Source organism: Zonotrichia albicollis, chromosome 3, assembly GCF_047830755.1.
Source record: "Zonotrichia albicollis isolate bZonAlb1 chromosome 3, bZonAlb1.hap1, whole genome shotgun sequence".
In the NCBI taxonomy this organism is placed as follows: domain Eukaryota; kingdom Metazoa; phylum Chordata; class Aves; order Passeriformes; family Passerellidae; genus Zonotrichia; species Zonotrichia albicollis.
The window spans coordinates 2,702,873-2,715,160 of NC_133821.1; the positions used below are offsets into that span (position 1 = coordinate 2,702,873).

The window sequence follows — 12,288 nt, forward strand, 5'->3', positions numbered from 1 at the left end:
GTTCCCGTCGGTGTCACGACTTGCTCTGCTCCTTGGGCAAGAGCATGAAAGGGATCTTTTCATCTCCCCGGGTTCGTTCTGAACGGGGAGCAGCAGCATCAGGGGGCGGAGGTGACCTTTCATCTGGGAGCTGCCAGGGGAGGGAGAAAATCTGGAGATAAATTTTGGGGTGCTGGCAGAGGGAGCTGCCCTGGGCAGCCCATTCTCAGTTTAACTACAAGGTTAAAAGCTTTTCCATCAGGAAATTCCCTCGGAATTCCATCCTGGAGCTCCCCTGGCACAGCTCGGGGCAGTTTCCTCCTCTCCCGGCCCTTCACTGGAGCTGTGGTTGCACCTTGAGGTGCTCGGGAGCTGTGAGGGGGGAGCACAATTTGGAGATCATTTTTGGGGCGCTGGCAGAGGGAGCTGCCCTGGGCTGCCCATTCGCAGTTTAACAACAAAGTTTTACAGCTTTTCCATCAGAAAATTCCCTCTGAATTCCAACCTGTTCTCCAGCTCGGCTTTTTCATGATTTCAAAGTTCACGGGATCATTTTTGGGGTACCCGCAAATGGAGCTGCCCCCAGGCACAAATGCTGCCTCAGGGAGAGTGAATCTCTTTTTCTGTCTTATCAAGAATTATTGTAGGGATTTTTCTCCTGTTCTCCAGCTCGGCCTCTTCATGATTTTAAAGTTCACTTCAAAATTCCCAAGTTTTGAAGGAATTGAGGATTGTTTAGGCCGGAAAAGATTTTTGGGATCCTCTCCTTGTCCCCAGCCGAGCTGTAGGAGTTGTTCCTTGGATACCTCCCAAGCTCCCTGGGCTGCCCGTTCTGATGTTCCACAGCTTTTCCATCAGGAGATTCCCTCGGAATTCCATCCTGGAGCTCCCCTGGCACAGCTCGGGGCAGTTTCCTCCTCTCCCGGCCCTTCACTGGAGCTGTGGTTGCGCCTTGAGGTGCTCGGGAGCTGTGAGGGGGGAGCACAATTTGGAGACAATTTTGGGGTGCTGGCAGAGGGAGCTGCCCTGGGCAGCCCATTCTCAGTTTAACAAGAAGGTTAAAAGCTTTTCCATCAGGAAATTCCCTCGGAATTCCGTCCTGGAGCTGCCCTGGCACAGCTCGGGGCAGTTTCCTCCTCTCCCAGCCCTTCCCTGGAGCTGTGGTTGCACCTTGAGGTGCTCGGAGGTCTCTCCCTGAACGCTCCAGGCTCTGCAGCTCCACCAAAACCAAACACATCTTTTAACAAAAGCAAAATATCCGGGGAAAAAGGAACTTTGGGGAAATCTTTGTTGAGTGGGAGGTGTATCAGAGCAGAGCAGGGGAGGAATTGTCAGGAGAATTTGAAATTTAGGAGTAGGTCTGTGAAAACTTGCAGTGGCAGGAGGCAAAACCTTGGGACTGGGGCAGACGTGAAAACAGAAACTCCTTTTTCATAAAGTTGTAGCTTAATTTTCTCATTTTCAAGGCTTTTTGTAAAGAAGGGAAGCTAAAATTCCAGTTAATGGAATAAAAGTGAAGTTTTCGTTTTATTTTCCCTTCCCATCAAGTAAAATCTTTTACCTGCAGCTTTTCCAGGCAGGTGTTGGAACTCCCTGGAATCCATTTTTTGAATCTATGTGGCCAAATGATGTAGACAATAAATACAAATAAATACATAAATAAATACATAAATTAAAATACAGAAATAAATACAAATAAATACATAAATAAAGATAAATCTGAAGTACATGTGCAGCCAAACAGAAGGAGTTCCTTGAGTAACCTGAGCCTGTAAATGTAAATATTTCCCAACTGCTGCTGCCTTTTCCTGGTTGATAACGCTGCAAAACCTTGGGACTGGGAGAGGCATGAAAACAGAAACTCCTTTTTCATAAAGTTGTAGCTTAATTTTCTCATTTTCAAGGCTTTTTGAAGAGAAGGGAAGCTAAAATTCCAGTTTACTGGAATAAAAGCAAAGTTTTTGTTTTATTTTCCCTTCCCATCAAGTAAAATCTTTTACCTGCAGCTTTTCCAGGCAGGTGTTGGAACTCCCTGGAATCCATTTCTGGGATCTATGTGGCCAAGCAATGTAGACAATAAATACAAATAAATACATAAATAAATACATAAATTAAAATACAGAAATAAATACAAATAAATACATAAATAAAGATAAATCTGAAGTACATGTGCAGCCAAACACAAGGAGTTCCTTGAGTAACCTGAGCCTGTAAATGTAAATATTTCCCAACTGCTGCTGCCTTTTCCTGGTTGATAACGCTGCAAAAACCTTGGGATTGGGGCAGGCATGAAAACAGAAACTCCTTTTTCATAAAGTTGTGGCTTAATTTTCGCATTTTCAAGGCTTTTTGAAGAGAAGTTAAAATTTGAGTTTACTGGAATAGAAGTGGAGTTCTTGTTTTATTTTTATTTTCCCTTCCCATCAAGTAAAGACTTTTACCTGCAGCTTTTCCAGGCAGGTGTTGGAACTCCCTGGAATCAATTTCTTGGATCCACGTGGCCAAACAATGATTTAACTCTGCTGTAGACAATAAATACTCACAAATAAATAAATAAAAATAAACCTGAAGTACTTCAGTACACCAAACACAAGGAGTTCCTTGAGTAACCTGAGCCTGTAAATGTAAATATTTCCCAAACTGCTGCTGCCTTTTCCTGGTTCATAACTCTGGAGGCTCTTCCTGCTCTTCCTGCAAGTTATTGCTGAATTTCAGTTTGAGAAATTAAGGGAATTTAATCAATTTGGGAAATAATAATGATGCTTTAAAAAAAAAAAAAAACACATTAAAACCATAGCAGGGTTGTGTCTTGTATTCTCAAAATTTCCTTTTGCCGAGGGAAGGAGACTTCTGGGAAGGATTGAGAGGTGGTGAGGCAGAAGCGAAACTTTTCCTTATAATTCCCAGTATTCTCTGCTCACAGGAATTGGCCTCCTTTTTCCTGTTGGATCCGTTCTGCTCCATAGTTTGGCAAAAGAAAATGCTGAACTGGTTTAAAGCACTTCTCAGGAAATTGCTGCTTGAGAATTTAATCTTTCTGCAGCTCCTCCTCATTCAGCTGCACTCGTAACAGGATTTAGGATTTACGTGTATTTATATCTGGCGGGTTCATTTGTGCTTCTGTTATTGTGCTGCAAATTCCAAGGATTACAATTCCTGCTCCTTAATCCTGCTGGGCTGTGGAGAAAACCCTGCTCTACAAATAAAGGGGTTTTTTGCTAAAAAATCTGTGTAGAACGAAGTTGCTGATGAAACCACTTTTTCCCTTTGAGCTGTGATTTGAAATATAAATCAGGAGAGGTTTTTCCCGTCTGGGGTTTGTTTTATTCCAGAATTGGAAGTGCTAATTCCACTCTCACAGGAATATTATTGATTTTACTTTGATATCCAGAGGGATGGTGAGGCTTTGGATGGTGGTGGGTGCCACGGAGAGTTGGAATAAAACATTGATTAATTCTTGGGGAGTTTTGAGGACAAACCACAAAACCCAAGAGCAGAGTGAACCCACACTGGACAGTGAGGTGGATTATCCCCACACACCAGCTTCTCTCAGACATAAATCCCTTTCCTCTTCATTTTTCCTTCTTTATCCTTCAGGAATGCTCCAGACCGGCTGGATTTCCCTAACTCTGACAGATTTTCTCTCAGAGCTTCCAAGGAGTGTCGCTCTCATTGACACCAAACCTGCCATAAAGCACTGCAGGAGCACGAGACACCGGTTATTTATTTAGGATTTTTTTTATTTTTGTGTGATTCCAGGGTGCTTTCTGGTGCTTAGGCAAGAAATGACATCTTGGTTGTGACTTCCCTGTGATTACAGCTCTGGGAGCTCCATGGCTGTGTGGGAATTTAAATAACTGGGATAACGTGTGGGTGATGTTTTTGCCTGATGTCTGGGTGAAATGATGAGGAGGATTCCATCTTATCAGAAGGCTAATTAATTACTTTATTGTACTATATTATCCTATACTGTGTTACATTACATCTAAACTGAATTGTTTTGTCTTTCTCTGAGGTTCAGAGAATGTGAATCCCAGAAATTTCTTGGGAGGTTGTGCCTTGCTTTTCTCTGTGAAGAGAAATGTGGTGACAATAACGCGAGGGCCGGGAATGAGAGACACATCCACCTTCACGAGAGAACTGAAATCCACCCCCAGGGGGATTCATCCATCTAATTCCCTCTGGTTTTAATGCAGATGGAGGACAAAAATGGGAATATTTTCATGCCCCATGTTCCATCCTGATGATCATTTCCACCAACAGCCAGAAGGTCACATAGAGACAAAAGCAAAATATTCCACCAAAGTGCTGCTTGCAGCTCCTTTTTTTTTGTATTTTCCTTGCCAGCCCTTTGGATGGAGGACGTAAATGTCCCTTGGGAATATTTTCATTTTCCTAAATGAAACCCCCTCTTCCTAAAACCCCCGAGTTCCAGCCAGCCAGAAGGTCGCGGTTACGGTCATGATGAGGCAAAAGCGAAATGTTCCACCACAGTGCTGCTTGCAGCTCTGAATTCTCCTTTATTTATAATTTTTCTTGCCAGCCCTTTGGATGGAAGATATAAATGTCCCTTGGGAATATTTTCCTTGTCCTCTGTCTTCCTAAAACCCCCTAGTTCCATCCCAATGATCATTTCTCCCAACAGCCATCGCGGTTACGGTCATGATGAGACAGAAGCAAAATATTCTACTGAAGTGCTGCTTGCAGCTACTGAATTCTTCTTTTTTATTAAATTTTCCTTGCCAGCCCTTCAGGTGGAGGACATAAATGTCCCTTGGGAATATTTTCATTGTCCTCTCTCTCCCTAAATCACCGAGTTCCATCCAGCCAGAAGGTCGCGGTCGCAGTTACGGTCGCGATGAGGCAAAAACAAAATATTCCACCAAATTTCTGCTTTCAGCTACTGAATCCTCTCTCTTTTTTTTTTCTTTTTCTTGCCAGCCCTTCCACCCCATGGTGAACCTGGAGTGCTCGCGGGATTTCCGGCCGTTCCTGTGCGCGCTGTACGCGCCGGTGTGCATGGAGTACGGGCGGGTGACGCTGCCCTGCCGCCGCCTGTGCCAGCGCGCCCACAGCGAGTGCTCCAAGCTCATGGAGATGTTCGGCGTCTCCTGGCCCGAGGATATGGAGTGCACCAGGTGGGAAAAACACTTTTTTTATTTTTTTATTTCAGGATAAAATTACTCCCATCCAGGAGTTTTATGGCCCATTAAAAGCAGGTGTTTTAAACGTTTTCCGTCACACGCGGGGATGTTTTGCTTCCCGTTTGCCAGCAGCCTTTCCTGAGGTGGGAAGTGAGTTCCTGTTCCTGCCCAGGAGATCAGCTGAAAACTGGCTGGGTTTGATGAGGGGGAAGTCTCAAAGCTGTTGCCCCTTGCTGAGCTGCAAACAGCTGCGCTCAGCTTTACACTGCACAAATAAATTTATGGAAAAATGATCCAGTGGTGTTCCGAGCTGTTTGAGACAGAGCATGCATGGAATTAAAAACAGGATCTTCATGCTTTATTGTTTTTTGTGACTCCAAGAGTTAGTGAAACTTAGGAGCAGGAACAGGAAGAAATAGTTTCCAGTTGGATTGGAGAGAATGAAAAACAATTTGAATTATTTTAGTTAAATAAGTCAGAGGATGTTTCTGAGTTACTGGGATTGCTCCAATCTCTCCTTCGAAACTCCAACAGTCCTGAACCTCCAGTCAGAGCTTTATTTACACAAATATCTCCATCCTTATTCCATTTATTAATGCTGCCGTCAACTACACAAATATCTCCATCATCATTCCATTTATTAATACTGGTGTCAGTTACACAAATATCTTCATCTCAGAGCTTTATTTACACAAACACCTCCATCATCATTCCATTTATTAATGCTGGTGTCAACTACACAAACAGCTTCATCTCAGAGCATTATTTACACAAGCATCTTCATCATCATTCCATTTACTAATGCTGGTGTCAACTGCTCAAACACCTCCATCATCATTCCATTTTTTAATGCTGGTGTCAGCTACACAAATATCTTCATCATCATTCCATTTATTCATGCTGGTGTCAGCTACACAAATAGCTTCATCATAATTCCATTTATTAATGCTGGTGTTGGCTACACAAATATCTTCATCATCATTCCATTTATTAATGCTGCCGTCAACTACACAAATATCTCCATCATCATTCCATTTATTAATGCTGGTGTCAAATACACAAATATCTCCATCATCATTCAATTTATTAATGCTGGTGTCAAATACACAAATATCTTCATCTCAGAGCATTATTTACACAAGCATCTTCATCATCATTCTATTTACTAATGCTGGTGTCAACTGCTCAAATACCTTCATCATCATTCCATTTATTAATACTGGTGTCAGCTACACAAATATCTTCATCATAAATCCATTTATTCATGCTGGTGTCGGCTACACAAGTATCTTCATCATCATTCCATTTATTCATGCTGGTGTCAACTACACAAATATCTTCATCATAATTCCATTTATTAATGCTGGTGTCGGCTACACAAATATCTTCATCATAATTCCATTTATTAATGCTGGTGTCAACTACACAAATATCTTCATCATAATAGTTTTAATCTATTAAAGCTGGTGGCAGTGCTAGTTGGAGTTTTGGTGTCACCACCTCAGTGCCCTGTCTGATGTGCAGCTGCTTAGGAAAGGCTTTAAAATGTTTTTAAAATCCTGCTGCCGTGGGCTTGAATTTTTGGATTTCCTGGGATGGATTTTGCATCCTTACCTTCATTCTTAAAGCTCAAATTGGCTCCTCGCCTGTTTTATTTTTAAACTTATTTTAAAGTTTTAACATGGTACTGTGGGATGTGTTTGTGACGAAATAGTGCAGAATTTGATGGATTCCCCATTTTTTGGGTTGTCTGGTTTCGCTCCAGTTGGTTTGCCTGAAGTCACACGTAGAAATCCTGGTTCTGGTGTCAGGAATGGTGTGGCCAGCAGGAGCAGGGGGATGGATCATCCTTGCCCCGTACGCCTGGAGTGCCGTGTCCAGTTCTGGCACCTCCGCTTGGGAAGGACCTTGAGGACCTGGAGCGTGTCCAGAGGGGACAGCGAGGCTGGAGAGGGGCTGAGAACACAAACCCTGAGAGGAGCCCTGCAGAGGGGAGCGTATGTGGCCCAAAGTTTAGAATCCGACCAGCTGACGGCGAAAGGCCCCTCTGCAATTCCTGGCCAGCACCCTTGGGCGTCTGATGGCCTCGGGCTGTGCTGGCTGCGGACTGGCTCACACTGCTGGTATAGGAGAGGAACGGAGCTGACCATTTCCCGGGGGTTAAACATCGGTTTATTCAAGCTGATGCCGCATCCAAACACCGGGAAACCATCCGGAAAAAAGTTTCTTCATAGGGGGTGAAAACAGGATTATAAAGGAGGGGGGTGGGTACAGGCGGAGCCAATCGGGAAAGGTGAGGGGATGAACTTCACAGAACTGACACTCCATGGAGACCAATAATCAAAAGGTAAAGGAGGTGTCCTGGGACCCCAGCCAGCCACCATCTCCAGAGAGGAGAAGGTTCTCGAAACCTGGGAGGAGAAAGGGAGTGATTGACTGGACAGGGAGGAAACAACTTTCACTTATAAGGGAAACCAGGGGAGGAGCAATTACATATCGGCAACTATGAATAGCGGTTACCATAGCAACTTATCTGACAGGGTAGCAGTGGCGGGAAAAACTGGGGGAACGAAACCATTTTACACATAATAAGGGAGAACAATACATAAATTGGGGGAATAACACAAGAAACTTAACAGCACACTACAACAGAACCCAGAAAAGGAGACTCAGGGGTGATCTCATCACTCTGCACAGCTCCTGAAAGGTGCCTGTGCTCACCTGGGGCTGGGCTCTTTCTCCAGGTAGCTCAGACAGAACCAGAGACAGAAGATGTGCCAAGGGAAATACAGGTTGGATATTGGGAAAAAGATTTTTACTGAAACAATGATGAAGTTCTGGAATGTTCTGCCCAAGGAGCTTATGGAGTCAGCATCCCTGGGTGTGTTTAACAAGGCCTGGATGTGGCACTGGGTGCCAGGGTTCAGTTGAGGTGTTGGACTCAGTGATCTTGGAGGTCTCTTCCAACCTGTGATTCTGTGATTCTGTGTGCAGTGAGGCTCCCACTCCTTGTAAATTGTGAGTAGACTCCTTGTAAACTCCTCTTTCCAGGTTCCCGGACTGCGACGAGCCCTACCCTCGCCTGGTTGACCTCAACCTGGCGGGCGAGCCCACGGAGGAGGCGCCGATGGCCGTGCAGAGGGATTACGGCTTCTGGTGTCCCCGGGAGCTGAAAATCGACCCGGAGCTGGGCTACTCCTTCCTCAGGGTGCGGGACTGCTCCCCTCCGTGCCCCAACATGTACTTCCGCCGCGAGGAGCTCTCCTTCGCCCGCTACTTCATCGGCGTCATCTCCATCGTCTGCCTCTCGGCCACCCTGTTCACCTTCCTCACCTTCCTCATCGACGTCACGCGCTTCCGCTACCCCGAGCGCCCCATCATCTTCTACGCCGTCTGCTACATGATGGTGTCCCTCATCTTCTTCATCGGCTTCCTGCTGGAGGACCGCGTGGCCTGCAACGCCTCCAGCCCCTCGCAGTACAAGGCCTCCACGGTGACGCAGGGCTCGCACAACAAGGCCTGCACCATGCTCTTCATGGTGCTCTACTTCTTCACCATGGCCGGCAGCGTCTGGTGGGTCATCCTCACCATCACCTGGTTCCTGGCCGCCGTGCCCAAGTGGGGCAGCGAGGCCATCGAGAAGAAGGCGCTGCTGTTCCACGCCAGCGCCTGGGGCATCCCGGGCACGCTCACCATCATCCTGCTGGCCATGAACAAGATCGAGGGCGACAACATCAGCGGCGTGTGCTTCGTGGGGCTCTACGACGTGGACGCGCTGCGCTACTTCGTGCTGGCGCCCCTGTGCCTCTACGTGGTGGTGGGCGTGTCCCTGCTGCTGGCCGGGATCATCTCCCTCAACCGCGTGCGCATCGAGATCCCGCTGGAGAAGGAGAACCAGGACAAGCTGGTCAAGTTCATGATCCGCATCGGCGTCTTCAGCGTGCTCTACCTCGTGCCCCTGCTGGTGGTCATCGGCTGCTACTTCTACGAGCAGGCCTACCGGGGCGTGTGGGAGACCACGTGGATCCAGGAGCGCTGCCGCGAGTACCACATCCCCTGTCCCTTCCAGGTGAGCAGCGCCCCCGGCTCAGCGGCCACCCTTGCCTTGCATCGGCCTGGTTTGGCTTTCTGTTGTCTTGGTTTGGCTTTCCATTGTCCTGGTTTGGCTTTCCATTGTCCTGGTTTGGCTTTCCATTGTCCTGGTTTGGCTTTCCGCCACATTTTTTGGCTTTCTGTCCTCCTCTTTCAGCTTTCCATTCTTTTCTGGTTTTCTGTCATCCTATTTTGGTTTTCCGCCATCGTTTTTGGTTTTCCGTTGTCCTTTTTTTGGCTTTCCACCATCTTTTTTGGTTTTCTGTCATCCTTTTTTAGCTTTCCATCCTTTTTTGGTTTTCCGCCATCATTTTTGGTTTTCCACCATCTTTTTTTTGTTTTCCGTTGTCCTTTTTTTGCCTTTCTGTCGTTCTTTTTTCACTTTCCACCATCTGTTTTGGTTTTCTGTCACCCTTTTTTTGCTTTCCGCCACATTTTTTGGCTTTCTGTCCTCCTCTTTTAGCTTTCCATTCTTTTTTGGCTTTCTGTCATCCTATTTTGGTTTTCCACCATCATTTTTGGTTTTCTGTCGTCTTTTTTTTTTGTTTTCCGTTGTACTTTTTTTGCCTTTCTGTCGTTCTTTTTTCACTTTCCACCATCTTTTTTGGTTTTCTGCCATCCTTTTTTAGCTTTCCATCCTTTTTTGGTTTTCCGCCATCGTTTTTGGTTTTCTGTCGTCCTTTTTTGGCTTTCCGTTGTCCCTTTTTGCATTTTCACACCTGAAATGTGTCCTGAGAACAAAGAGAAGGTACAAGAGTTGGGTTTGCTTGGGGGAAAACGGATTCTTGGTGTGCTCCCCCTCTGGAAGGGGTGGAGGTGGTGGGCATGGTGATGATGGTGTCCATGATGATGGTGGTGGGCACGGTGATGGTGGATTTGGAGCAGTGGAATCACTTGGAATGTGAGCCATGGGTTGAGACCTTTTGGGTCTCTTGGCACTCAATGGAGATGTTGTGAGACCTGCAAAGGTGTCCTGAGAACAAAGAGAATGTAGAAAATTTGGATTTATTTGGGGGAAAAAATGGATTCTTTGTGCGTTCCCCTACTGGAAGGGATGGAGGTGGTGTCCATGATGATGGTGGATTTGGAGCAGTGGAATCACTTGGAATGTGAGCCATGGGTTGAGACTTTTTGGGTCTCTTTCCACTCAAAGCAGATGCTGAGAGCGGAGTTTTCCCTCCTTTTGTTGGTCACAGGTGCGCGTGTGCTCATCCAAAGGTGCCGTGTGAAATTATTGGTGTGGAAACTGAACCAGGTGGAAGTGGAGAGATCCTCACCGAGCTCCTCGTTGAGTTCCTCACTCAAAGCTCTATTAAAACTCAAAGTTCCTATTAAAAATTAAAAAAAAAAAATTGTTGCCACATTCAAATTATTGGGATAATTCCTTATTGGGTGTTGCTGGGAAATCAGAATTTCCATCAACTCTCGGTGATTTTTCCTGGAGTTTTTGGGCTGTGTGGCACCTACACAACGTGCAAAGATGTTTTTTAAACCAACATCAAGATCAGGGTTTGATGAGTTTATTTTTGGTCGTTGGAAGTTTTTATAGTGAGGAATTTTGGAGTTTGAACTGATTTTTGTTATTTTTGTTTTTCTGTAGCAGTTTTGGGGGTTTTTGATGGTACCTGGGGGTTTTCCATCTCCTCCGTCCGAATAAAATCTGATTTAAAGCATCTCCTGAAGGAAACCAGAGCCTGCAGCCCATCAGCTTTGGGGCTTTTTTCCAAGAAACTGAGATTGATTTGTTGGGTTTAATTGAGTTATCACAGGGAGAGCCCTGACTGCAAACTCTGCCCTGCTTTATTCAGAAAATAAAATATTTTAGGGATTAATTGCCTGATTTTGGGCCAAAATGTCAGATCTGTTTGGAATTACATTCCTTAGGTATTTTCTGCAAATTATTTTAAATAATTACATTTAAAGGAATATAAAATATAAAAATTTAGAAATATAAATATAGAAAATATATATACAGAAAATATAAAAATAAATAAATAATTAAAATTATTTTTAAAAAATAAAATAAATAAATAAAATTTAAAAGAACTTTATTTCCAGAGGGTTTTACAGTAAATTTCTATTTTCCAGCTGCGTGCAGAGGGACATTTAAAAATCCCCATTTTGGCTCTGAAGCAGTTAAAACAGAGGCTGAGTCATCACATGGCTGCCTGGAATCAGAAATATTCCCAAAATTAGAAATATTCCCAAAATGAGAAATACTCCCTAGCAGAGAGTTTGGTCAGATAAGAACCTGAAATTGTGTTTATTTGGGTGCCTGAAATCAGAAATATTCCCTAATTAGAAATATTCCCAAAAGTAGAAATATTCCCAAAATTACAAATATTCCCAAGGGGAGAGTTTGGTCAGATAAAAACCAGAAATATTTGGGTGCCTGGAATCAGAAATATTCCCAAAATTAGAAATATTCCAGAAATTAGAAATATTCCAGAAATTAGAAATATTCCCTAGCAGAGAGTTTGCTCAGATAAGAACCTGAAATTGTGTTTATTTGGGTGCCTGAAATCAGAAATATTCCCTAATTAGAAATATTCCCAAAAGTAGAAATATTCCCAAAATTACAAATATTCCCAAGTGGAGAGTTTGGTCAGATAAAAACCAGAAATTGTGTTTATTTGGGTGCCTGAAATCAGAAATATTCCCAAAATTAGAAATATTCCCAAGCAAAGAGTTTGCTCAGATGAAAACCAGAAATTTTGTTTATTTGGGTGCCTGAAATCAGAAATATTCCCTAATTAGAAATATTCCCAAATCAGAAATATTCCCAAAATTACAAATATCCCCAAAATTACAAATATTCCCAAGTGGAGAGTTTGGTCAGATAAAAACCAGAACCTGCCCTCATTTATTTGGGTGCCCGAAATCAGAAATATCAGTCAAAAATCCGAATAAACTCATTTAAATTCACTTTTTAGATTTTTCCCAGCCTTGCTTGGATCTCTGCAATCATCCCAGAAAGAAAAGAAATAAAGAAATTTATTTTTGCCCATTTGTTGAGGATGGAATGTAAAATGGAAATTCCTGGAATTTGGGAATCCCATGGAGAAATTGATTT

At 44.1% G+C, this 12,288-nt stretch overlaps 1 protein-coding gene across 7 annotated transcripts in view; it reads left to right on the forward strand.

Moving 5' to 3' along the window:
• The window catches only part of FZD3 (frizzled class receptor 3), a 101,234-nt gene that overhangs the window by 62,816 nt on the left and 26,130 nt on the right, over positions 1–12,288 (forward strand). For all 7 annotated transcript variants that reach the window (XM_074536446.1, XM_074536447.1, XM_074536449.1 and 4 more), the window contains 2 exons: positions 4,921–5,117; positions 8,175–9,192. In XM_074536446.1, coding sequence (XP_074392547.1) covers positions 4,921–5,117; positions 8,175–9,192 — 1,215 coding nt within the window. The remainder of the gene's footprint in view (positions 1–4,920; positions 5,118–8,174; positions 9,193–12,288) is intronic.